This window comes from Rhamphochromis sp. 'chilingali' (assembly GCF_963969265.1).
Source record: "Rhamphochromis sp. 'chilingali' genome assembly, chromosome: 4".
Classification (NCBI taxonomy): domain Eukaryota; kingdom Metazoa; phylum Chordata; class Actinopteri; order Cichliformes; family Cichlidae; genus Rhamphochromis; species Rhamphochromis sp. 'chilingali'.
Window position 1 is genome coordinate 612,501 of NC_137948.1, and position 27,111 is coordinate 639,611.

The 27,111-nt window shown below is 48.2% G+C and overlaps 1 protein-coding gene across 4 annotated transcripts in view; it reads right to left on the bottom strand.

Annotated features, from left to right (window-relative positions):
- The window catches only part of LOC308396230 (echinoderm microtubule-associated protein-like 6), a 39,370-nt gene extending 12,737 nt beyond the window's left edge, over window positions 1-26,633 (bottom strand). For 3 of the 4 annotated variants that reach the window (XM_080881383.1, XM_080881386.1, XM_080881384.1), the window contains exons 1-26: window positions 25,609-26,633; window positions 23,740-23,899; window positions 23,182-23,280; window positions 23,041-23,109; window positions 22,232-22,417; window positions 21,887-22,022; window positions 20,981-21,182; window positions 20,761-20,898; window positions 20,118-20,374; window positions 11,319-11,528; window positions 10,958-11,125; window positions 9,056-9,162; window positions 8,887-8,987; window positions 8,612-8,798; window positions 8,438-8,543; window positions 8,181-8,274; window positions 5,994-6,094; window positions 2,469-2,671; window positions 1,729-1,840; window positions 1,526-1,653; window positions 1,266-1,407; window positions 1,048-1,200; window positions 837-968; window positions 627-715; window positions 385-552; window positions 101-302 (exon numbers count right to left, since the gene is read on the bottom strand). In XM_080881383.1, the coding sequence (XP_080737509.1) occupies window positions 101-302; window positions 385-552; window positions 627-715; window positions 837-968; window positions 1,048-1,200; window positions 1,266-1,407; window positions 1,526-1,653; window positions 1,729-1,840; window positions 2,469-2,671; window positions 5,994-6,094; window positions 8,181-8,274; window positions 8,438-8,543; window positions 8,612-8,798; window positions 8,887-8,987; window positions 9,056-9,162; window positions 10,958-11,125; window positions 11,319-11,528; window positions 20,118-20,374; window positions 20,761-20,898; window positions 20,981-21,182; window positions 21,887-22,022; window positions 22,232-22,417; window positions 23,041-23,109; window positions 23,182-23,280; window positions 23,740-23,899; window positions 25,609-25,805 (3,847 nt within the window). In that variant the 5' untranslated portion in view covers window positions 25,806-26,633. The remainder of the gene's footprint in view (window positions 1-100; window positions 303-384; window positions 553-626; window positions 716-836; window positions 969-1,047; window positions 1,201-1,265; window positions 1,408-1,525; window positions 1,654-1,728; window positions 1,841-2,468; window positions 2,672-5,993; window positions 6,095-8,180; window positions 8,275-8,437; window positions 8,544-8,611; window positions 8,799-8,886; window positions 8,988-9,055; window positions 9,163-10,957; window positions 11,126-11,318; window positions 11,529-20,117; window positions 20,375-20,760; window positions 20,899-20,980; window positions 21,183-21,886; window positions 22,023-22,231; window positions 22,418-23,040; window positions 23,110-23,181; window positions 23,281-23,739; window positions 23,900-25,608) is intronic. The other variant, XM_080881385.1, reaches the window with a different exon arrangement.
- Between the last annotated feature and the right edge of the window lie 478 nt (window positions 26,634-27,111).

Consider the following 27,111-nt stretch of genomic DNA (forward strand, 5'->3'; position numbering starts at 1 on the left):
CCTCCAACCAATCACAGCAGCTGCCCCTCCTTGAACGAGGCAGCTGCTGTTCTGAACTGGGACTGTAAAGTGGAAATGAGTTGCCGTGGTCACGGTGTACCTCCGTCCTCCTCTGTGTCGTCGTCAGACTCCTCGCTGTCCACAGCTTTGCTCTCCTTGTGACCCGGCAGCTCTCTGGTCCAGATCATCAGCGCTGTATCAGCCCCGCCCACTGTCAGCAACACTGTGTCATCGTTGGACCAGCGGACATTGGTCACGTTGGAGCTGTGACCCACATACTTCTTAAACTTGGCAAACTGGCCCTGAGGTCAGAGGTCAGAGGTTAAGATGAACAGAGCCTTTGAAAGTAGACGTTTTGAGACGTGGCGTGGACTCCTCTCTCACCCTGGACGGGAAGCTGAAGAGTTTGAGGAAGCCGAAGTCGTCTCCGGTGGCCAGCAGTTTGCGGTCTTTGGTGAGCGAGGCGGCGTTAATGAAGCTGAGCGTTGGCCATATCCCCTCACAGGTGGGACCGAAAACGGACGTCCAGCTCGCCCATTCCAGCTTCTCGAACTGAAACAGAAACACGGCATGACCTCTGCAGTTCAGTCGAAACGCCTCACCAGAGCTGTCGGCGCGCTCCTGACCTCGGCCACGCTGATGTTCTGTCTGCGTCCTCGCGGCGCCTCAAAGAATAGCTGCTCTTTGGCTCCGGTGTTCACCTGCAGCAGCTTACCTGTAGAGGTAGCACATGAGAGTCTGACACCACCTCACCGTCATGTAAAGCTGCAGCCTGCTATTAGTGGAAAGTGTGTCCTGAAGGTGGCGCCAGTGACCGCAGCACAGGTGAGTCTCACCTCTGGAGTCCCAGTCGATGTGAGTGACGTAGCTTCTGGCTCCTTTGCAGATGCCGACTCTCTTGCTGGTCAGGACGTTGTAGATATCCACAAAAGAGTCGTGCGAGGCCACAGCCAGGTACTTCCCCGCATCTGAAACACACACCTGACTCATCAGCGACCCACCGGTGACCTTCATCCTGTGCCACACCTGTGTGCTGAGTTCAGGTACCTTGGGAGAAGCGGATGTCTGAGATGAGCTCTCTGCGATGGTGAAACGTCACCATGTCTTCCAGCGTGTCAGCGTTCACCACCAGGAAGCTGCCATCATTTAGGCCGACCGCCAGAGCTTTCCCGTCCGGAGAGAAGGCACAGCACCGCCCACCTGACAGGAAACACAGCACAGGTAAGAAAGAGAGCACGCCAAGGTTTCACATTTGCTCGTCTCACCTTTCTTGAGCTTGCGGACAGCCACCATGCGGTGATTGGCTGACAGCTCCCAGATCCTCAGAGTTTTGTCGTCACTGACGGTGGCACAGACAGGAAGTAGAGGGTGTGCCGCCAAACCCCACACCTCGCCCTCCATGTGACCCTGGCACACACAGGTGTGAGGTGTACAGGTGACTGTGTCAGTGCACTGTAGCGATTCAATCTCAGTGAGGTGGGGGCAGAGCAGGAGAGCCCGTGACAGATTGGTGAAGTTAACTTACCTGCACCAGCAGCGTCATGGGGCCGCTCTTATCGATCTCCAGGATCTCTCCGTTCTTGGTTCCCAGCAGGATGTGACCGTGGCCCAGCGTGATGGCTCTGATGGACGGGTTGTCCTCCAGCAGCAGCCCTGCTCAGAAAACACGACCGATCACCTTCAGGCGCTCGCGCCGTTCAAAAACACCCCGATGCTGGCGTCCCCTACCTTTAGAGGACGGAGACAGGACGGCCCGCTTGATGGCGTACGTTTTCAAACATCTCTCAAACATGTCGTCCCAAAGCTCCACGATGCCGTCTTTCCCCCCCGTCACAAAACCCTGGACACAGGAAGCAGAAATGCAAACAAGTCTGTGGTTATGATTTTATTTTGAAAGGATCGTTGTCATGCTTCCGGGTCACCAGTGTTTTTGAGTTCTTGTGTTACTTTGTATTCATGTTCTCGGTTCATGAGTTTGGTGTGTCTGTGTCTTCTTCCCCTTTCCTGTTCCCTTGTCCTCCTCCTCACGTTTCTCCTCCCCAGCCTGTCATGTCTCCCCTCTCGCGCTCTCTCTGTGTCTCGACCACCTTAACTGCCCCCCCCCCTCGTTAGCTCATTTCCCTGAGCGTTCTCCCCTGTCATGTGCCATGTGGTGCGAGTGCTTCCTGTTTTACTTTGATAGTCTCCTGTGTGACGTGTGTCATGTTTCCCTGCCTCATTACTTAGATCACCTTCGGCTGAGTTCCCTCCTGTGTGTTTAGTTTAGTTCTGTATCTCCTGCAGCATAAAGCTGTGTTTTGAGTTGCGTCCTGCCTTTGCGTCCTCTGCTGCCTGCAGCCACTTCTTGACAATCATCTTCAATCATCAATCAATCATGTAAAAGATCGTTTTTGTCCATGCTCGTATTACTCCACCCTGCTACAGACTCAACCCTCCTCCACTTTAGATAACAAAGGATGAAGCGTCACCTTGTCCAGGGAGCACATGGCGAACACGGGGCCGTCGTGGGCTTTGATGGTCTTGATAAGCATCGTGTCTCTCCAGATGTAAACGTCTCCGTTCGTGGCTCCGGAGAAAACGAGGTCCTCGGATCGACCGTAACACGCCGACATCATCGTCTCCTGTTTCCCCAGGTTCCCGAAAATCCCGCGTTTGAAGGTCAGACCGCCGCCTGCGGGACGGGAACGGATGTTTACAAGCATCCATTTAAAAAGAAACGTTTTAAAGTTCACGTTTTATCAGAGCGTGAATAAAACCACCACATGTGGGTAGGGCTGCCACAAACGATTATTCTGATAGTCGACTAGTCACCGATTATTTTTGCGATTAGTCGACTAATCAGATCATCACCCATTGGATGTAAAACTACAGCTTATTGCACCAGCAGCATCTGCTCTTATATAACTATCATTAGCTTACAGCTTTAAGTGTTTAAGGTCTGTACTAACTAAAAATAAAGACAAGATGATAGTTTATTCAATTTTAATGAAATTTGCAGATTGTTTCGGTGAAGTTTAATAAACTCCTTGCTATCTAAAATATAACAGGACACCGGAGTAAATTCTCCAGCGTCTCACACTTCTGATAATCAGCTGTCTGCTTGATGTTTATTCAGCTGTGTAAAAACTTTAATCTCAGCCAAACTGATTTACTCAGGAACAAATAAAATACTGAAAAAAGCCAAACAATAACATTTTTAAGTTATCTAAGTGACTCATATATCATGTTTAACCTGAGTAGCGAAAGACGGCGGTGGGTTTGAAAACGATCTGCCGGGAGTCCGGTGTTCTCACGGCTCTAGTTAGCCTAGCCCCCGCCTAGCTAACGAGCTAGTGGGTAACAGACGTCTCCGAAAACGTCGGAGCGCTTTTGAAAATATGCGGTGTCTTGATAAACTGAGCAGATATTTGAGGTTTACACAGCTACATTCTCGCCTGAAAATATGTTAAACGTTTATTTTGTGACCCAGAAAGAATAATAAGAGTAACATTAAAACTTGTCACTACCCGATCCGTACCGGAAACCCGATGGGTACCCCGCATGCGCGAAACGTTTCTACTTCCGGTCGTAGCGTTTTACGATAGTTATGGGTCAGAGTATCTGTTAAGATGTTAAGAATAACAAGTATCTCTTAAAATGTTTGCAATAATGAAGCATTTCAATATAATGTAGACAAAAACGAAAAATAAAAAAGTTACGGATCAGGACTCTCCGATCCTTACTGCGCATGTGTAAAGTCTGACCGTACAAATCGGGTCTACCCGATCCGTACCGCGCATGTGCAGATGCTTTCTTCTTCTTCTGTTCGTTTAATGGCAGTTTACTCCCCAGTGTACGAGGATACCGCCACCTGCTGACCGAGCGAATAAACCCTATTATAAACTGAATTATCGTCATTACAAACGTGTGTTAAATCTGATTTAGCGAAAGTCGAGTGTGTTTATGCTTGTCTGTGAGGAGAGGATTGTTGGAATAGTGATGATGATGTGCGCTATCACTGTCAATTGTCAGTAAACACTTCATCTGGCTGATGAATCTACACGTGAGATATTACAAAGTCTGCATTATTAACTCTGTAATTAGGCGCCATTCTTCTTATTCTACGGCGCTGTTGCTCAATCGGGGGACGCTCTCTGTTGAGGAGAAACGCATGTATTTCTTTGTATACAGATTATCCATTGTTTAAATGTCCCGGGCAGTCGAAAAGGAGTCAGAGCTGTTGAGAAATGCTAGGAGCTAACTGGGCGCTAACCGTATCATTCAAATATATTGAATGTCGCAATGTTGGCAAAGAGAGGAAGTGACGTAAGATTTGCGCATGCGGGGTACCGATCGGGTTTCCGGTACGGATCGGGTAGTGACAAAACTAACTCGCTGCCGCCCCTTAAATATGATAATGTTTGGAGTGTTTTTGAAAGAAAAGAAAGGTAATTATGGTGTTAATGTGTTATTAATCTTGTGCAAGCATTTTATACATAAATGTCGCTTTTTTAAGACCAAACCAACACTGGCTCACTGGAAAAACGACTTAAACCTGTTGGTTAAATCTTTGACTTTAGTTAAAAAGAAAAAGGCTGCTTTTTTTGTTTCCTTTATGGAAGATTTTGATTTAGTGAGTTAATAATTTGTTAAATTATGTGACCCCATCTTTATATTTTATTTTCACTATATATGAAAGTTGCTAATATGTAAGAAATGTCTATTTTCTGAATCTGTAATATATGGTGCATTTTGTTTGTATGTTTATATTACTAATTAAAAAAATAAATTTAAAAAAAAAACTCGCTGCCGCCATTGTTGGAAACTGAGCTGGGCTGTGCTTGTCACTACCCGATCCGTACCGGAAACCCGATCGGTACCCCGCATGCGCAAATCTTACGTCACTTCCTCTCTTTGCCAACATTGCGACATTCAATATATTTGAATGATACGGTTATCGCCCAGTTAGCTCCTAGCATTTCTCAACAGCTCTGACTCCTTTTCGACTGCCCGGGACATTTAAACAATGGATAATCCGTATACAAAGAAATTCATGCTTTTCTCCTCAACAGAGAGCGTCCCCCGATTGAGCAACAGCGCCGTAAAATAAGAAGAATGGCGCCTAATTACAGAGTTAATAACACAGACTTTGTAATATCTCACGTGTAGATTCATCAGCCAGATTAAGTGTTTACTGACAATTGACAGTGATAGCGCACATCATCATCACTATTCCAACAATCCTCTCCTCACAGACGAGCATAAACACACTCGACTATCACTAAATCAGATTTAACACACGTTTGTAATGATGATAATTCAGTTTATAATAGGGTTTATTCGCTCGGTCAGCAGGTGGCGGTATCCTCGTACACTGGGGAGTAAACTGCCATTAAACGAACAGAAGAAGAAGAAAACATCTGCACATGCGCAGTAAGGATCGGAGAGTCCTGATCCGTAACTTTCTTCTTATTTTTCGTTTTTGTCTACATTATATTGAAATGCTTCATTATTGCAAACATTTTAAGAGATACTTGTTATTCTTAACATCTTAACAGATACTCTGACCCATAACTATCGTAAAACGCTACGACTGGAAGTAGAAACCTTTCGCGCATGCGGGGTACCCATCGGGTTTCCGGTACGGATCGGGTAGTGACAGTGACAAAACTAACTCGCTGCCGCCATTGTTGGAAACTGAGCTGGGCTGCGCTATGAATTCTGGGACACAGCTTCTTCTTCTTCTTCGGGGTTTAATGGCAGCTGGCATGCAGTGCTGCCATCTTCTGTTTCAGTCTGTTATTACACTCTTAAATCCTACAACTTATTCCTGCATCTTTTGGGATCTTACAAAGCTTCAAATGACGCGTCGACTATTAAATTAGTCATCGATGATTTTGATAGTCGACGTAATCGTGGCAGCCCTACATGTGGGACAGCCCCATGTGACCCCTCCTACCTCGTTGAGCTGAGCGTGTCAGGTGAGTTCCAGGTAAAGAGGAAACGACGCCTACCTGAATGTTGCCAGAACTTGATGTGTTTCATGCCCACGGTCACCAGTTTGTCCATCCTGAAAGGATTGCTCTTCACCACGAAGATCTTGTCTTTATGACCCCTGCAGACACATAAGCTTTCAGCCAATCGGCTCAAACACGTGAAACGAGACACAAACATTTCCCTCGGTGTTAATGGAAAATTGTATTTAGTAGTCAGTATAATCTTTTAGTGATATAAGTTTGCATATGGTAGAATACTGCATGTAGTTATTTGTATTAGGAAATATTCAACCATGTATACTTAGAGGCATATAATCAATTGTGTGTGATCTTTAACAGGCTGCAAAGGCTTGGTGTGTATTCCACACTAGAATGCACACCCACATCCTGGGAGCACGAGAGAGGTCATACCTTCTCTTATTGTTTTATGGTAGGATTAACGTACACTGAACAAAAATATAAACGCAACACCTTTGTTACTGCTCCCATTCCCCATGGGATGGACGTAGAGACCTAAAATTCATTCCAGATACACAATATAACCATCCCTCCCAAACAGTGGTCACAAATCAGTCCAAATGTGTGGTAGTGGGCACATCTGCTATATTGAGATAATCCATCCCACCTCACAGGTGTGCCACATCAGGATGCTGATCTGACATCATGAGTAGTGCACAGGTGTACCTCAGACTGCCCACAACAAAAGGCCACCCTGGAATGTGCAGTTTTTTGCGCTATTGGGGGTCTGGGGACCCAGAACCGGTCAGTATCTGGTGTGACCACCATTTGCCTCATGCAGTGCAACACATCGTCGCATGGAGTCTATCAGATTGTCAATTGTGGCCTGTGGAATGTTGGTCCACTCCACTTCAATGGCTGTGCGAGGTTGTTGGATATTCGTGGGAACTGGTACACGCTGTCGTATACGCCGGTCAAGCACATCCCGAACATGCTCAATGGGTGACATGTCCGGTGAGTATGCTGGCCATGCAAGAACTGGGACATTCTCAGCTGCCATCTGCCCTGAACAATGTGAACCATGATTCATCCGTGAAGCGCACACCTCTCCAACGTGCCAGACGCCATCGAATGTGAGCATTTGCCCACACAAGTCTGTTACGGCAACGAGCTGGAGTCAGGTCAAGACCCCGATGAGGACGACGGGCATGCAGTTGAGCGTCCCTGAGACTGTTTCTGACAGTTTGTGCAGAAATTGTTTGGTTGTGCAAACCAATTGTTCCAGCAGCTGTCTGGGTGGCTGGTCTCAGACGATCTTGGAGGTGAACCTGCTGGATGTGGAGGTCCTGGGCTGGTGTGGTTACACGAGGTCTGCGGTTGTGAGGCCGGTTGGATGTGCTGCCATATTCTCGGAAACGCCTGTGGAGACGGCTTATGGTTGAGAAATGAACATTCAATGCACGGGCGACAGATCTGGTTGACATTCCTGCTGTCAGCATGCCAATTGCACGCTCCCTCATTGCTTGTGGCATCTGTGGCATTTTGCTGTGAGACAAAACTGCACATTCCAGGGTGGCCTTTTGTTGTGGGCAGTCTGAGGTACACCTGTGCACTACTCATGATGTCAGATCAGCATCCTGATGTGGCACACCTGTGAGGTGGGATGGATTATCTCAATATAGCAGATGTGCCCACTACCACACATTTGGACTGATTTGTGACCACTGTTTGGGAGGGATGGTTATATTGTGTATCTGGAATGAATTTTAGGTCTCTACGTCCATCCCATGGGGAATGGGAGCAGTAACAAAGGTGTTGCGTTTATATTTTTGTTCAGTGTAGTTACGTCTGTTTTAGTCTAAGTGCTTTAACTGCTTGACTTCCTCACCAATGTTATCTAGGTTGAGGGAGGTCTACCCTCTTCCTGACCAAGGATGTGCCTTTTATGACCCTTTGATCAGCAGGACACACACACACACACACACACACACACACACACACACACACACACACACACGTTCAATGGAGTATAAAATAAAGACCAGGTCAGCTCCTCACCGGAGTCTCTCAGTAGGGAGCTGCCCTTGCTAGCAAGAACTCTGTGTGTTTCTCTTCTCTGAGTCTTTACTGAAGAAGTGTTTTAGAATATTTTCCCTAACACTCGGCAACCACTGCGAGAAACTGTGAGCTTACAAAAGCACGACCATCTTACGGCAGGACTAGCTGACTTAATCCAGGTGTGTTTACCTGGCCTTGGCTAGTCTCTCTCCTTTCTTCCAGTCCCAGATGATGATGGAGTGAAATTCATCGAATCCCACTGAGATCAAACTCTTCCCATCAGCTGAGAAGTACCAAGAGAGGAGTTACGTCAGAAAGCAGTGTGAAGGAAGGATTGGGAACAACAGCTGTTTCTACTTGAGCTAACCCGCTGAGTTAGCGATAACAGGTGAGGGCTTAGGGATAGAAATATTGATGCCCGATGGCACGGCGTGCAGTCAGCTTACCTGTGAACTCCAGAGCACACACGCCCCTGCTGTGGTGTCCTTTGAGCAGCGACAGACACTTCAGGGTCTGGATGTCCCACACATGTATGGCCGGGTCTCTGCCCACCTGTACACAGGAACAGCCAATCAGAAACCGTCTCGGAAACGCGACATGCTGCGATCGGCCGGGCATACCTGTGCCGAGGCCACGTAGTCTTTGAGCGGGTGGACGGCGAGGCTAAGGATGTCATCGTCGTGCCCGAGGTAAAACCTCTGGCTGTGCTGCAGCCGGTTGTAGACGACAGCGACGGCGGCCACGTGGTACACCACCTCTCCCGCCTGACTGTAGAACAGGTTGTTACGGCAGTCGAAGCCCCGGTACCTGCAGCAAACAGGAAGCAGCACAAACGGAGGTTTATTTACATTATTTACTCACGAGACCAGATCCATGTCTGATGTGGATAGTTTACCCGTGAACAAACTGCAGACGAAGCCCCTCCTCTGGAGCTTTCTGCCGCTTCAGGGAACCAATCAGCTTCTTCTTGAGTTGTGGCAGGTCCTCCTTATACACCTGCAGACAGAGACAGGTGAGTCAGACGGCTTTTTGACTGCAGGTGGGAGCGTTTGTGTCCCAGTCACCTGACGTTCGTAGCTGGTCTGAGCTTCCTGTTCGATGTCCGAGTCGAGCTCCGGCACATCTGACACGTCTGAGTCCGACTCGCCGCTGTTGGAGTCGGCGTAACCCTCTGAAGACACGGCACGGGTGAAAAATATGAGTCAGCGATAAGCAGAGGTGACGCTGAAAAACTAGTTCATGCATTTATTCCTTCCAGACTGGACGACTGTAATTCATTATTATCAGGAAGTCCTAAAAACTCCCTGAAAAGCCTTCAGTTAATCCAAAATGCTGCAGCAAGAGTCCTGACAGGGACTAGAAAGAGAGAGCAGATTTCTCCTGCTTTGGCTTCCTGTTAAATCCAGAATTCAAAATCCTGCTCCTCACATACAAGGTCTTAAATAATCAGGCTCCATCTTATCTTAATGACCTTGTAGTACCATATCACCCTATTAGAGCACTTCGCTCTCGCTCTGCAGGCCTACTTGTTGTTCCTAGAGTATTTAAAAGTAGAATGGGAGGCAGAGCCTTCAGTTTTCAGGCACCTCTTCTGTGGAACCAGCTTCCAGTTTGGATTCAGGAGACAGACACTATCTCTACTTTCAAGATTAGGCTTCAAACTTTCCTTTTTGCTAAAGCATATAGTTAGGGCTGGACCAGGTGACCCTGCATCCTCCCTTAGTTATGCTGCAATAGACGTAGGCTGCCGGGGATTCCCATGATGCACTGGGTGTTTCTTCTTCACTCTGTTTTTACAGGGCATTCTGTACTTTTGTCATGTGTGGCAATAAGTTAGCTCGAGTTTTCAAATGGAGAAGGTGCGAGGCGGGACAAGAACAGTGATTTGGATCATTATGAATAATCTGCAGCTGCAGGAGGAGACTGGATTTGGAGACCTGATTCTTACGGTGCGTTCACACCGAACGCGATAGAAGCGACCAAAAAGCGCCAGACGCCCCTGGCTGGTCGCGTGCACATTCGCACCTCGAAGCGTGTCTAAAGCAAACTGGTCACACTTAATATGCAATAGGGAAGTGGAAATGTGGGCGGAAGTAATGCCAGATGGTATGTTTGCAAGATGGCAGCTGTCGATCTAGCGTTTGAAGAGAGGTTCTCCCTTCTCTATTTACTGTGGAGAGCAGAGCAGCGGCGTAATTGGACGTGATGGTTATCAAAACCAAACAAGCGCAGGAGACACGACACGGAGGAGATTTGTCAATCAGGCTGCAGAATGCAATGCGCATTGTTGAAAGTTGTACTGTGCAATAAAAAAACCTGCGAAAACGTGAGGCAGTGACGGATGAAGAGCGGGACCACGGTGTGCTGTTTATTAATAAACAAAAACATATATTCCTATATGACAACATGCACAAATTAACTGCCTACATTAATTCATTGTAAACAGGCAGCTGGTGTCATACAGCTCCGGGTGGTAGGCTACGGCGTTGATGAGCCTTTCCTCCATATTGAATGAAGAATGAAGGGCTTTGGCTGGACCTGCCCCTTTGAACCAGAGCATCACGTCATCAGGCTCCTGATTGGAGTTCAGATTTTTCCAACTCGAGTGGTAGATGCGATAAGTGCGAATGCACAAAATGCAACACAAACTGCAGCGCGTGTTTTCCATCGCATCAGTCGCGCTAATTGTTTGCGCGAATCAGGCAGAAAAGCGTTTTTGCGACACCAATCTGCTTCTGAAGTTTCGCGGGAACCCCAGTCGCGCTTCATCGCGCTCCTCCATTGACCGTAAACCTGAAACTCTGGTCGCTTCTGTCGTGTTCAGTGTGAACGCACCATTATGACCTGCAAAGACTTTAGGATGATAAAAGAGTCAAGCTCAGTTTGTTGATTTAGTTTAACTGCTGAAAAGTTTCTGGGAGGTCCGCGCCGTCATCATCTGCAACTAAAGGAAAGCTCTGCGTCACCTTGTAGGAGGGGCTCCAGAACACCGTTCATCACACCTTCGGGCAGGAACCTCCACTGGAAGACGGCGTGGTCGGCACCACCGGTGCTGATGACCCACTGCAGATCGCTGGACCAGCGAACGTTGGTCACATGGGCAGAGTGACCAATGTACTTCTTAAATTTGGCCCCTGTGTGATGTTAGAAACACAAGAATAAGAACGCACATCACTCCAGAAACATCCTCATCAAATCTATTCTGTCCCACGCCTGTAACTCCGGGTCTAATGACTAAGACTCAGAATTAGGACGACCTCAGAGGTCCACCACTCAGCCGGACTCTGTGGATCCTCAGTAAAAATGTTATCGGCTTGCATCACTCGCCTTTCTTCAGGCAGGGGAACCTGAAGAGCTTGACGAGGCCAAGGTCATCGCCAGCCACCAGCACAGCGCTGCTGTAGTTGGCGTCCACGGAGTTTACGTTGGTGACGTTGGAGTATTTGACCCAGATGCCGTTCACCTCCGGCCCGACAACACCGGTCCACGTCATCCAGTGAATCCCTTTCGCCTCCTCTTTAGGAACCAGCTTTCCCGCTGCAGGACAGGGAAAGGAAGTAGGTAAGACCCACAAATCTGCACCATCAAGTCCCACAACTGGTCCCAGGTAAGGACAGGTGAGCTCCAATTAACCCTTGTGTTGTCTTTCGGACATTTCTGTCCTCTACAGAAATTTTGCTATCAAAAATGGGGTTTTTAATCATCAAATGGTCTGACAGTAACAGTTATTCAGTACTATGCTATGCATGACTGGACTAAGTTTTAAGTAATTTGATTTATTTATGGATTTTGTATTAGATTTTATAACACCTGTGGTCCTCGGGGACAAACATGTCCCCAAATTACAAAGGGTTGCAAAGGGTCACATTTACACACCAAACATCTTTGATCTTGGATCACTGATGTGTGGGGTCGAGCAAAGGTCATAACCACAACAACACCAACAGGCAGCACAATGAGGAGGCAGGTGCTCTGCATTCCATTCAATTGTATTTTTACAACAGCATCAAGGTGCTTCATACTGTAAGGTAGACCCTACAATAATACATACACAGAAAGTATGTTCACAAGCCTCCACTGCACTTGAGGCTTGTGAATTCTGTTCTTGTTTATGACCTCAAAACGATTTTATGTACACGGTGTTAGGATAAATCTGTCAGATGTTTTAGTACGACTTTGCTGAGCTACGAAGCCGCACCGCTTGATGGATTGTCGGAGCATTACGGCTATCGTAGGCGGAGCGATACGTACTGTGCTTCAACATAATGTTACTGTACTGTGTGTGTTTAACCTCTTTTTAAGTTTTGTGGATATTATACATGGTTATGCTGAGGATGTGTCGGCCAGTTTCCACTGGAAACGCCTTTTGGTTAAACTGTCAGCGAGGAATTTGCACTGTTACATTTTTATATAACTTTAATGCACTTAAAACAGCTGCTTCTTTAAGTGAAAATACACTGATGGGTTTTTTTGCACTAATAAAGTTGTGGAGTTGTAAAGTATTTTGTCTCGTGTCAATTATACTGTCAGTTATATCGTTATCGCAAATTTTCAAATGTATATCGTGATAAATATTTTTGGCCATATCGCCCTGCTCTACTTCCCAGTGACAGACAATGCCTGACTCTCTCATGAGCCTCAGAGAAAGACAGTCTACCACAGTCCAAGCACATGTGCCAGGTCCCATACTCCTGCGATTGCTTTTCTACTCGAGCACTGAAAGAATTACACACAGTGTATTCTGCTTGTTTTATGCTTTTCAAAGTTCACATGCCAATGGATGCATCAGAGACCAAGTTGGGGTTCAGTAACTTGCCCAAGGACACCTTGGTAAGAACTCCAGACTAGAGCACACAGAGATTGAACCAAAAACCATCCAATTAGCAGATGACCTGCTCTACAGCCAACTCAATGACGAACAAGGAGGGACAACGAGAGAGGAAGAAAAATGGACCGAATGCAGCTGTAGGCATATGTGGGTGTGTTGATTCTTACTGCCGTGCATCCAGTAGAGTCGCTACGGCCAGTTTATGACATCCTGAGTCTGGTAGAGAAGTTTTAAAGGTGACACAAGATTAATTATTTAATTTAATTATAGAAGCACAAAAGTGATATCATTTCATGATAAAGACACAATAGATGATCATCGTTCATGACACAAACGTGCTCCCATGAGGTGTATGGAACAAGTGGGTGTTTCTCCTGCTGTGATGTAAGATCCTGGTACTGATGTGACTGTATGAGCACCAAGTCCTCTTCAGAGGACTCTGTCCAACAGAACATCCAAGTAAACCAGGGAGCTATGAGATAAAAACATGGGCAGCATGTGATGCAGGTCCAGCTGTACATGCTAGTGTACGATGGCAAACCGTCTGGCCTGCAGTCAGGACACGCGAGTTGTCCCTAACATTGCAGGTTTCCAAAAGAAAACAATCACCTGTAACAGCTTGTTTACTGTATATGACCCTTGGCCTGCAACTGCAGAAAGAAAGCTGTCCATGATGGGACCAGTGCAGAGGAATAAACCTGAGCTTCCTCCTGCACTTGGGTCAAATATGGACACGCCTTTGTCCTCGTGAAAGTTTGCCTTCACTCAGACTCATGCCCTGGTGTTCCTACCATGCCAAAATATAGAAAACTGTCAGGCAATGAGTTGGAATAAAGTTGAATAAAACCTTGAAACACAGAGATGGATGATATTTTATACTTGTTGCTTTATAAACAGTCAAAGCAAACGGGGTCATTTTTGAGCCCTGAGGACCACAGGTGTGATTATGTGCTGCCATTTAAAATTTGTAAATGATTGAAAAGAAAACATTTTCACTAGAATTCAACATACAGCACTCTGTGGTTCGTCAAATAATAATAATAATAATAATAATAATAATAATAATGGATTGGATTTATATAGCGCTTTTCAAGGCACCCAAAGCGCTTTACAATGCCACTATTCATTCACTCTGACATTCACACACTGGTGGAGGCAGCTACAGTTGTAGCCACAGCTGCCCTGGGGCAGACTGACAGAAGCGAGGCTGCCATATCGCGCCATCGGCCCCTCTGGCCAACACCAGTAGGTGGTAGGGTAAAGTGTCTTGCCCAAGGACACAACGACCAGGACAGAGAGCCCGGGGATCGAACCGGCGACCTTCCGGTTAGAGATGCGATTCCCAACCCCCTGAGCCACGGTCGCCCAAATAGTCCAGATCTTCCCAAAGTGTGGGGCCTGCCCCCCCGCAGAGCCATTGCAGGGGGGCGCGGTAAGAAACCCCCCCCCAAAAAAATAACCCTTGGACACTGCTAGCATCATGGACAGGTGTTTCGACGGGGTTCCCACACAAACGCAAAGCAGGAGATGAAGCATCGCCAAATATGTTTCCAAACCAACTTCCTTCCAAGCCAAAGACTAGAAAATATGGTGAAGCAAATCTTCCCTTTGGCTTCACCTGCACAAGTGCAGAGGTAGGTCTCCCCTGCAGAGTTAGTTTCCCTGCGTCCCGAGGGCCCAGCAGCGCTGGGCTCTTCAAATCACGGACAAACAGTATCCCACATTGTCTGTGAGGTTCTCAGTCATCCAGGTCATCGTAGTCAAAGGAGCTTACAAAGAAAAGCGTCTGGACTTCTTTAAGTTGCTTGAAGACGTTTCACCTCTCATCCGAGAAGCTTCTTCAGTTCTAAGGTCAAATGGTGGGGAGTCCCAGATTTAAACCTAGTGGGAGTGACCCCCCACAGAGGGACAAAAGGACCCCCTGATGATCCTCTAATCGCCTGAGCCAAGGTGTGAAACTGGGTGTGGGTCCCAATCAGCCAGAGTTTCGGGTGTGTTCATTGTGAAACCTGGCCCCACCTTATCATGTGATTTCCTGAGGTCAGATGGCCCAGGATGTGAGTGGGCGTTAAGGCGTCTGGGAAGGATCTCAAAACTGGATTATAGATGGCAGAGAGTTGGTGTCGTAAACCCCGCCTCTGTTCAAAGATGGTCGCTCACAGTGGACATAGATGCTTCTTTCACTCCTCTTTCAAACCATCTGTCCTCTCTGTCCAAAATGTGAACATTGGCATCCTCAAAGAGTGACCTTTGACCTTTAGATGCAGATGGACTGCTGAGTCTTGTCCTGTGGAGGTGGCTCTTCTATGTTGTACCATGCGCTTGTGAAGTGGCTGTTTGGTCTCTCCGATGTAGAGGTCTGGGCATTCCTCGCTGCACTGTACAGCATACACCACATTGTTAAGTTTGTGTTTTGGCGTTTTGTCTTTCGGGTGAACCAGTTTGTGTCTGAGCGTGTTGCTGGGTCTGAAATACACCGGGATGTCATGCTTGGAGAAAACTCTCCTGAGTTTCTCTGATACACCGGCTACATAGGGGATGACAATGTTGTTGCGTCTGTCCTTCTTATCCTCCCTCGCTGGTGTCTGAGCTTCTTTTCTGTGCCTCTTTGCTGACTTTAAGAACGCCCACCCGAGAGACCGGTGACCAGCATCGCGGAGCATGACGTCCGAGCAGCACTGAGGAGAGTGAACACAAGGAAAGCGGCGGGGCCAGACGGCATCACCGGCCGTCTGCTGCGCTGCTGTGCTGACCAGCTAGCAGGTGTGTTCACTTACATCTTCAACGAGTCCCTGGCGAAGTCTGTGGTCCCCACATGCTTCAAAAGATCCATCATCATCCCTGTGCCCAAGAACAGCAAACCCTCATCCCTGAACGATTACCGGCCAGTTGCACTGACCTCGGTAGTAATGAAGGTGTTTGAGAGGCTGCTGAAGAACATCATCTCCTCCTCCATCCCAGACACCACAGATCCGCTGCAGTTCGCCTACAGATCCAACAGATCCACAGAGGATGCCATCGCCCACGTCCTACACACCACCCTCAGCCACGTGGACAAGAAACAGGGTAACTGTGTGCGAATGCTGTTTGTTGATTACAGTTCAGCGTTTAACACAATAGTGCCCTGCAGACTGTTCACAAAGCTGAGGGATCTGGGACTTAACAGCCGTCTGTGTGCATGGGTGTTGGACTTCCTCACTGGCAGAACTCAGGTGGTGAGGGTGGGCAGGTGCTTCTCCAACAGCATCACCATCAACACAGGAGCACCTCAGGGATGTGTCCTCTCGCCACTGCTCTACTCCCTCTACACTTCAGACTGTGTGGCCACCCATGGCTCCAACACCATTGTGAAGTTTGCTGACGACACAGTGGTGTTGGGTGCCATCTCCAACAACGATGAGGCGGCCTACATGGATGAAGTGAAGAATCTGGCATCGTGGTGCCAGGACAACCACCTCCAGCTGAACGTCAGCAAGACCAAGGAGCTGGTGGTGGACTTCAGAAGGGGTCAGCACAGAGACTACAAGCCCATTATCATCAATGGAGCTCCAGTGGAGAGGGTGCAGTCCTTCAAGTATCTTGGTGTCCACATCTCCTCAGACCTGACATGGGCTGCCCACATTCAGGTCCAGACCAAAAAGGCTAGGCAGCGCCTGTATCACCTACGACAACTGAGGAAGTTCAGGGTCTCTCCAAAGATCCTCAGGATTTTCTATACAGGCGCTGTGGAGAGCATCCTCACACAGAACATGACATCGTGGTTTGGGAACAGCTGTGTGAAGGACCAAAAAGCTCTCCAGAGAGTGATCCGTACAGCAGAACGCTGCTGCAGGATTGCTCTCCCCCCGCTTCAGGACACCTACACCAGGAGATGCCGGACTAGAGCAGATACTGAAGGACCCGTCCCATCCTGGCAACAAACTGTTCCAACTTCTGCAATCTGGTAGAAGGTTCCGCATCTTCCGGGCAAGGACAGAGAGACTCAAGAGGAGCTTCTATCCCCAAGCCATCCGGGCCCTAAACACACACACCTGCACTCTCACATCATCTATAATTGACTGAGTCAGGACTCTTCCAGACACTAAACCAAGGCACAATGTACATTTCAATTCCTTTAATTTTAAATATGTTTATATTGTCTATCCTGTAAAATAGTCAGATGTCTATTCATATTAATGTACAGAATTCACCTGCTTGCTGCTACTACTGCACATTCACCCAATGTATATACTATATATATATCCCCCCCAATTTTTTTGCACATGTCGAGGCGCGTGTCAGGCTACATTTCACTGTGTGTTATACTTGTATAACTATGCATGTGACAAATAAAGAACCTTGAACCTTGAATTTAGGATAGCCGCAGGTTTTGAGTGCTTCCTTTACATGTGTGTGTTCCTTCTTTTTCCTTCAGGCTTAGAGGGAACATGTTCTGCCCGGTGGTGTAGGGTCCTAATTACTCCAAGTTTGTGTTCCAGAGGGTGATGGGAGTCAAAGAGGAGGTACTGGTCCGTGTGTGTGGGCTTCCGGTAAACTTGCCGTTCTCTTCAATGTGCACAGCGCAGTCCAGGAAAGGCAAACAGTCGTCCTTTGTGTCTTCCTGGTGAACTTTTTTATCCACAGCGTTAATGTGCGCAGTGAAGGATTCCACTTCTTGTAGGGCTGTGCGATATGACCAAAATCTCATATCCCGATATAAAACATCTATCGTCCGATAACGATATAAATCACAAAAAAATTTATATTTTCTGTAAATTCTGTGAATCCCGGGTAGGTGAAGTGTTTCCAGCTGGGCGTCGTGTAGCTGGAGTCGAGTGTTTTAACCGATGCATGAAACGATACATTTTTAGACATAAGTTGTAATGGCGCCGTTTTCTTTGTGAGTATTTATTACACGGCGTGCTGCGGGGAAAAGCCTGTTCTAACGTTTGAGTCTAAGCTTTATTTTTTAGCACCTAACGGCTCTTTTTTTGCTTCTCATCCGTCAATAATACTTTTTCACGTGATTCTGTTTATTTTAAAAAAGTCTCAACAGGATCTTGAGCTTTATTGTGAAAGGTTTATGTGGAAAATAAACAAGCGGACATGCAATGGTTTTACCGTCGTTGTTGCTAACGACAACCCATAAAACCAGGCGCTTTGGGTGCCTTGAAAAGCGCTATATAAATCCAATCCATTATTATTATTATTACATCAAAGGACACCATGGTTTCATCTGGATCCAGGGTAAGTTTCTGGACCTTGTCGGTGAAGTCGGTGGAGTTCTTGATGTGGTGTGGGGTGTTCCCCACGAGAGGTGCTAGGATGGTAGCAAGGTGTTTCGAGATGTTATAAGTAGCTGAGTTTATGCTCCTGACTATGGGTCTGAGTGGGACAGCTTCCTTGTGGAGCTTAGGAAGTCCGTAAATGCAGGGTATGGCATCCCCTGGGTAAAGGCGGTGATACGGGAGGCGGTCAATAATTTTGTCCTTTTCAAAGTCTTGAAGGCAAGCTATAACTTTCTTTTTGTAGCTGCTTGTGGGGTCTCGCTTTAGGGCTTCGTAGGTATTGTTGTCCCCGAGGAGAGTAGTGATCTTTGTATCGTAATCTGTAGTGTTTAGGACCACGGTGCATCTTCCCTTATCAGCTGGTAAAACAGTGATGTTGTGGTCTTTGCTCAGGGAAGCGACGGCCTTCTTTTCCTGTATTGTGAGGTTGGATGGAGGGACTTTGGCACTGGAGAGCGTGGCTGAGACTTTCATCCTGATTTGCTCTGCTTCTGTCTGTGATCATTTATTAGTCCGTATGGCAGATTCTGTGGCTGTGATGAGGTCCACTATGGGCAACTGTTGTGGAGAAATGGCAAGATTGAGTCCTTTGGCTAATACTCTCTTTTCAGGTTCAGTGAGAATCCACATTCTTGATTTTAATAAACACTTGATTTTTTAAACACTTCGTATGATGACTAACTGCTCCTGACATGTTGGAGATGTTTGCTCTTTATACAGTAAAGTTACAGCAGGATACAAATAACATCAGGCTGATCCTGCCACGATTTGTTCCCCGGTTCAAATCACAGACTAACAGGATCCCACAGCTGTTTATGTTTTTGAACACATTTTGCACAGAGAGGCATTTTTTGAAACATGTATTGATGCAATGTTGAACATTATTACACAGAAAAAACAACTACAGTAAAATAATCACACCGTGACGCCTCTGCCTTTCTAATGGAGGGACAGTAACTGCGTGTAAAACCTGCAGACAGTCAGATTAACAGTATTTTGTCTCTATCATTCTGCAGTTCATCTCATGTAAACAATAACGTGGCCACAGCGTGACGTGAATAAAGGCACATACCTTTGATGTTGTGTGACCAACTCTGTATTCCTCGTCCACACGGAAACACAAAAAAGAAGTTTTAAAAAATCTCAGTTTTCGGTGATTCGAAACGCCGTTTACGTGGACGAAACAGCTGCGTGTTCAAAAGTACCCGTGTAGGTGCGGACGCAGCATAAAAGAGTTAGTGGTTTATTTTATTACTACCTGTGATTTATTGCAGGTTACTTGTATTTGCTTAATTGTTCACTAAATGTTTGATGGATTTTTCTTGTAAAACAAAGGGGGGCCAGCAAAAAAAGTTTGGGAACCACTGAAATAGTTCAAATTATCTAAACCCTTAAATATTTTAGGCACGGTGGTTAGCACTGTTGCCGCACAGCAAGAAGGTCCTGAGTTCAATTCCAACATCAGGCCGGGGTCTTTCTGTGTGGAGTTTGCATGTTCTCCCCGTGTTTGCGTGGGTTCCCTCCGGGTACTCCGGCTTCCTCCCACCGTCCAAAGACATGCAGCTTGTGGGGATAGGTTGATTGGATAACCCAAATTGCCACTAGGTGTGAATGTGAGTATGAATGGTTGTCTGTCCCTGTGTGTTGGCCCTGCGACAGACTGGCGACCTGTCCAGGGTGTACCCCGCCTCTCGCCCTATGACAGCTGGGATAGGCTCCAGCGCCCCCCGCGACCCTGAAAAGGATAAGCGGAAGCGAATGGATGGATGGATGGAATATTTTATTGTCTCGTTTTATTTTCGCTCAAAAACAAAGTGTACTTTATGTAAACAAGGTCTGGTGGCCCTAAAATGTCAAATGTTGGGTAAATTTTGTGTTAATGTCTTCAGTCAAACTGTAACGCTGAACTGATTGACAATTTATACTAATTTAAAACACGCTAAAATGAAGTGGGGACATTTTTGTCCCCTGAAGACCACAGCTGTGTGGAAACCGGGAGGACAAAACCAAGTCTCAGGTGTTCCTGTGTACCTGGCATCCTGTAGAAGAGCCGCTCCCCGGCACCGTCATTGGTCTGCAGGAAGCGGCTGTCGACCGACCAGTCCAGGTGGGTGATGAAGGAGGCGGAGCGGCTGCACTCGCCTACCTTCTTGTAGCGCTGTGCGACGGCATACACGTCCACCATCCCGTCATTGGACCCGACCGCCAGGAAAGAACCATCCGGAGAAAACTTCAGCTCGTGGATCACTTCCTTCCTGTCCTTGATGTGCACAACCTCTGTCATGTCCCTGCACAAACACACGCATTAGCAGGCCTCACTAACCGGAGCACGGATGGTAAACCACCATCTTAGCCTTTTAACCCCGCCCATTTCTAAGAACCACAGCAACACACGCCAATTATGTTTAACCTGCTTAAAGACCGCTGTCACATAGCAGGAAGTGGTCTTTATCACAAAGAGCACCCGATCGTGATCAGTGGGGTCCATTACCTGTGACCGTTACCGCAGAGATTTAGGAAGCGCGAGGCCGCCAACAGTTTTCCACGTCAGCATTTGTTAACGCAGACGTCAGCTTCCCTGAGCTCGCTGGTCACAGATCGGCTTTAAGCTCCTGTTTAATTTGAGGCGATAACACACCTGTACATAATCTTATCGACAGGTAAGAGAGGTCACCTGACACGCAGCACCGTAAACGAGCCATCCTTCATGCCCAGAGCGAGCTGAGAACCGTCATTGTTGAAAGAAACGCTTCGAACGGACTCCTCCATGTTGCAGCGAGCCAGCAGAGTGTGGTCAGGAAGGCTCCAGAGCCTGAGACACAGGTGAGCAACAGGTTAGGAGGACACCAGGTGAGCGGGAGGGCGTGAGCGGTCTGCGGTGCAGTTGGACCGACCTCACGGAGCGGTCGTCACTCCCGGTGACGGCGACGGGCTGTTTGGGGTGCACGTCCAGCGCCCACAGCTCGCCCTCGCTGTGACCCTGCATCAGTAGAACTGGTTTGTCCCGGTCTCGGACCATCACCTCGAAGATTTCACTGTCCTGAGTCCCGGCCAGGATGCGGTCGGCCTTCCAGCACACGCTACGGATCGACAGACCTGAGACAGGAAACAGGAAACTCTGGGACGGGGGCCACCAATCACAGAACTCACATTTAACAAACACATTGCTGCGTCTCAGATCGACTACTGTAACACAAAAATCCATCAGTACGCTTCAACGTGTCGAGAGCTCTGCTGCCCGTGTTGTCACGAGGACATCACAGCACGCCTGTCCTGAAGCAGCTTCACTGCTCCCGGTCAAATCTGCCATTCATTTTAAATACTCCTCCATACATGTAAGGCATACATCTCTTTCTGTTCCTTCCTCTCGTCTCGACCCTGGAATTCCCCCTCGACATCACCCCACCTATTTAAGACCGCCTACTCCATATAAATCATCCATGATCTTTTTATCTGCTACGCTTATTATTGTGTACAGTTCACGTTTTTATGCCTGTTTTATTTGCTGTACCTGTGTGCTTGGGTGTTTTAAAGGCGCTTTTAAATAACATGTACTATTATTATTATTATTAATAATAAATGTGATCACATGTGATTTGGGAATCCGGCGTCTCTGCCAGAGCCAGGTGAGCAGCAGGTAAGACTCAGCCTGCTGTAGATTCACTTTCTGTGAAGCACTGACAACTTTTTTGCCGCTGTGGTTGATCAAATACAAAACCAAAGCAGAGGCGACCCTGAGCAGGTGGACCCCGGTGTGACCCCTGAGTGACCCCGGTGTGACAGAGGGGACCAGATCAGACCTTTGTAGCCCTGCTCCGCCTCCCTCAGGTCGATCTTTGTGATGGGTTTGAAGTCCACATCCCACAGTCTGATGCAGCCGTCTCGCCCTCCGGTGGCGAATCCTTCCTCACAGGCGTGCATGCTGAAGATCCCCGCCTGCAGAAGAACAACACATTTCCCATCAGCCCCTTCCCAGCACAGGTGCAGCTGTGGGTTAATCACCTGCTCGGGTTAGGTCGGCCATGTTTGATCCTCGCGTTACCTGGAGGAGAAAGCGTTTCCATCAGGGTGGATGCTGCTCTCGAGCTCCACCTGTTTTACAGGTAAAGCTCTGTGTGTGTGTGTGTGTGTGTGTGTGTGTGTACCCCGTGTGCAGCCTGTACGGTCCTCATCAGCGTGAGTCCTCGCCACACGTAAACGTCCCCGTTCAGAGCGCCGGAGTACGTGAGCTCGTCTTTGGCCGCAGAGACGCACAGGATGGTCTGCAGGTCGCCCGTTTTCCCAAAAATCCCTCGCTTCGGAGTCAGAGCGTTGCCACACAGAGTCCAAAACTACGCACACAGGAAACAGAGAGGGCGCAGATTAGCACAGGAAGTGGTGCCAGCCATGCTGGCGTGCTGAGTAGGTTATCGACGGCGAGCAGTAGAAGGACCATTTCAACCCCATACAGGACCGTGCAAAAGTCTTGAGCCCCCACACTTCTTTATCTGTCGCAGGAAAATAAGAATCAGTTTTTACAACTCAAACAAGCTGTGACCCTGAATCCTCCCTTAGTGACGCTGCAACAGGTGCAGGCTGCTGTTATTCCCATGATGCACTGGGTGTTTCTTCTTCACTCACTATGTGTTACAGACCTCTCTGCACTGAATCATACCTGTTATTAATCTGTCTCTCTTCCACAGCATGTCTTTGTCCTGTCTTCCTTCTCTCACCCACCTGTGAGTCAACATCTGAACATTACCTGATGCTGCACAGAGTGAGGAGCAGCTCAAGAGTTTTGCACAGCTCTGTACGTGACAGAGGTGTGAGGTCGAAATCATCACCGGGTTTAAACGTCTCCTGTACTTTTCAGCCGCACATCGTCCGCTGCAGGCGGGATGATGTGCGGCTGATCCCAGCACCCACAGCTGCCTGTGAACCCCTCCGTCATGTGACCACCCAGGTGCTGCCCCACCTTGATGTGCTTGACTCCGCAGCTGACCAGCCGGCCGGCCTGGAACGGATCCCAGCACACGTCGAAGATCTGTGGGAAAAGCGAGAGCGGCGTTACTCCTCAGGTACGCCTGCAGGTAAACGCGTGTGCGCCGGCACGTACTCTGTCCGAGTGTCCGGTGGCCGTGGCGAGGACACGTCCTCTTCTCCAGTCCCAGACGCACACCGTGTTCTTGGCATCCAGGCCAACTGAGGCCAGTCGCTATGGCAACAGAAACAAAGAGGGAACGTGATTGGACGATACCTTTACGATGAAACGTAAAGGTGACCCACTCGCCTTCGCCTCACTTCCTGTCACATCTCCTGCTCTGGCCGCGTGCATTCACACTAAACGTAGAGCTCCTACTGACGAGCTCAGTGTTCGCAGTAATCTCTCAACACTGGGTCAGTGTGATGTCACAGAGAGGCGCCAAAAGCCCCGCCCACTTGCTTGTGTCTGTTGATGAGGTGCAGCCAATGACAGGAAAGTTATCTTACAGCAGGAGGAGCTAAAGCAGCGGGTGTCAGACACAGGAGGATTATTCTGAAGCGCGACTCATACAAAGCTGCTGTAAAACTGCTGCTGCTGATAAAGTTTCAATTCAAAATCAAAGATTTTATTTTTTAAATTGTTAAAACTTTAATCTGAGACGGGTGGTTAGAGTGTCGGTAACATCGTTACCTGTCCATCAGCATCGAAGGCGAGACAGGCCACTCCGTGGGTGTGCACGTCCCGCAGGATGGACACCGTCTGCATGGCGTACGTGTCCCAGATACAGATGTACGGGTCCTTCCCCACCTGACCTGTCGCCACCTGGATCTTATCAGGATGCATGGCCAGACTGAGAAAGGAAGAAGAAGAAGTCAGCAGTTCTGACACCGATCACAGCGACCGACGGCTGAGCTCGACTTCCTGTCTCCACACTGTGACCTCATCACTAGGGCTGACCTGGCAGCTGCTGATGAAGCTTTTAATCGTTCAGCGGCCACCCGGCCATCTGTGAAGGGGGGCGGACACGCAGCAGCACACACGTGTGTTCACCAACACGCCTCAGGGCTGGTGGAAGTAAGCACTTAATGCTGGTTTTTGTGATGGTTACAGACATGCAGTGGCTTTCTGTTTTTAAAGGTCCTCCAATCAGAGAGTCCCATTAAAACAGCTGAACTGGGCGTGAGTGCCCCCTGTCTGCAGAGCATCACAAACACTGAAGGAAACCTAAAAACAGACAGATTCCAAAGGAAGTTCTGAACTGTGTTAAAGCTGAAACAAAATGCTGAGCAGGAGGAAGTCAGGACGAATTTAAGCACACGGGTTTGACGTGTCGCTCCAGATCCAGTGAACACTGACAAAGTGCTGCAGGGCACGTAAACACAACAGCTGACACAACAGTTTTCTCCTGGACTCTGGAGATATTAAAGTTTCCACACTCACACGATGGCACTACCTGCAGCTTTGCCGTGGACTGTGGCAGATTCTCTTTTGTAAATTAACTCTAATCTTTATTTCAATCCTGAACCCGACTGCACAGACCATCAAACATCTGTCAGCCCACGAGCAGACCCACATAATCCTCCGTTATATCACCAAGAATGAGCAAAATTCACAAAACAAGTTTCAGTTTGCGTCAGTCACGCCTAAAACCTGAGACCAGAAACCGTCTCTCAGGTGTTCACGGAGCTCACATATCAGCTCCTTTTCTATATATAAATTGGGCCAGAGGAGTCGCCCCCTGCTGGATGTTCGAGAGAATGCCATTCTAAGTATTTACGTCCAATTTCCATCCTCAGACTAGCTTCAGAAACCCTTTCCAGCTCCTCCAGAGGTACACCAAGATGTTCCCAAACCAGCCGAGATGCCGGGGATCTGCCACGGGGCCTCCAGGTGACACACCTCCCCAGGAGGGTCCAGGTCAGACTCCTCTCTACTCTGAGCTCTACCTGAAACACCGAACCCTCACAGCATCTCTGAGCCTGCGCCTAGACACCTTCAGAGGGAGCTTGTGGTCACAGGTGAGCAGAAGTACGTAGATCTAGCAGTAAACAGATCGCTTCACTTTCAATTCATCTGTCGACCTCCTGCTCCACCCTGCCCTCACTGTTAACATACTCTGGGAAACCTAAACTCCTCCTCCAGCCGATGACCAGGACCTCTGTGAGCAGGAGGTCAAGTGAGGGAGAACCGAAACGAGGTCCAGAAACCATCGAAGCCAAAGTCCATCATCATCTGTATCCGCTTACAAATTCTGTCATCTCTGACAGAAATGAGACCAGAATCGTGAGGTGAACCCAACAGGCCCGATACCCCGCACTCCTGAAGCGCCCCTTATAGGACACCCTGCAGAATGCGGTCAAATCAGCTGGACAAACTGCTCAAGAAGTAAAGAGCTGTTCTGCAACCTGAGTGAGAACCACACCGGTCTTCTGAATCCGAGGTTCTAACTGAACATTCTCTGGACGTTGAATCCAGCGGCTGATGGACCGACCTTTAAATCCTAAAACCCGCCTGCATGGCGTCAGAGTTCACCAGCACCGTCACAGGGTTCCTCCTCACCTGATAATGTCATCGTTGTGTCCCAGGTAGAACTTCTGTGTGTGCTCTCTGGTGTTGAAGACCACGCCCACCCCGGCCACGAAGTACACCACATCTTTCCCAGCTGTGTAGTACAGGTTGTTTCGGCACTGGTGGCCCCGGTACCCGTGGATCCACTCCAGCCTCAGCTGGCAGCGCGGCGCTGTTTTATCTGACATGTCTGCTCAAACCCACAAACTCAAACATCCACAGAAAAACCGTCTCAGAGAAATGTATCTGCTGGAGCCGCTAATGTTGCCAGGAACTGCCGTCCATCCCTGTAGTCTCTTTGCCTACACTTCCCATGATTCCAGAGGCAGCTTTGGCACCGCTCACTAATGTGTCAGCAGGAAGGTTGTAAGGGTCTTCTTCTGCGCTTTTCACAGTAAAAATCCCGAGTGGAGTCAGCGCCGGGGCCAGAAACCTCTGACCGACACCTGAACACACCTGCTCACCTGAAGACTTGCTCAGGTGGATTTTATGATGATGGAAACCGGAACGACTGTGAATAAACTGAGTGCTGCTGAGATAAAATCAATGTTTGCTAAATTCAGACGACCTGAGACAAAATCACAGAATTTCAAAATCATAAAGACCAAATTCAGCTGATGAAAATTTAACAGTGAGTTTATGTGTTTTAACTAAATAAAAGGCGGCGGTCTAAACCCTGACGTTTCCAGCTTCCATGTCCGACCTCAGAGACACTCCCGGAAATGTAACTTCGAGCTGTTTGTGGGCGTTTTAATTCCGACCCGCAGCAGACAGACCGGACCGGGTCACCGTTAGCGGCTCCTCCCGGCCTCCGTCCGTCAGGCGCAGATTTAAATCACAGCAAATCCTCCGCCGTCTGCGCCGATCCGCAGATTACTGCGCACATCTACCCGCGACCGTCCACACCCGCCCGCACCGGCGCTCCTGCTCGGGCACCGGTCACCAGCAGCCCTAAAACCGTGAAAAACCGCGACCCGAGAACGGAGCGCTAACGGGACCGCCGAAAGCATCAAGCCGGAAACCGTGAAACCCCGTGCTTCCCGCGGTCACCTTCAAAATAAAAGCACCAGATACATAGCATCGCATTTATCGTTCATTCATCGCAGGATTGGCGCAAACACGAGCTCTTCTCTCCGTTTGTGACTAAGAGACACAAAAATAACGCCTGAGAGGTCATGACGTCACACATATGCTTCAGCTTCTTATCTCACGATGAGGCTTACATCTCTTTTAAAAGCCTTTCATTTATTTACGCCCTCATTCACTTCACCTTTAGTATAGCTTAAATATGTAATGTGTCTTTGTGACGTTTACAGTCAGACGTCATCAGATGCTGAGAGGAAGTCAGACTAATCTGAAAGCGTTTTTCCAGCTCAGCAAAAATAAAAGGAAGCTAGTTTCTCCTGACGGCCTTCATGTGGTTCAATACACGCAATGACCCAACAGCAACCAGTCCTCCAACCAGCAGCTCCCAGACTATGGACAACCTTGTCT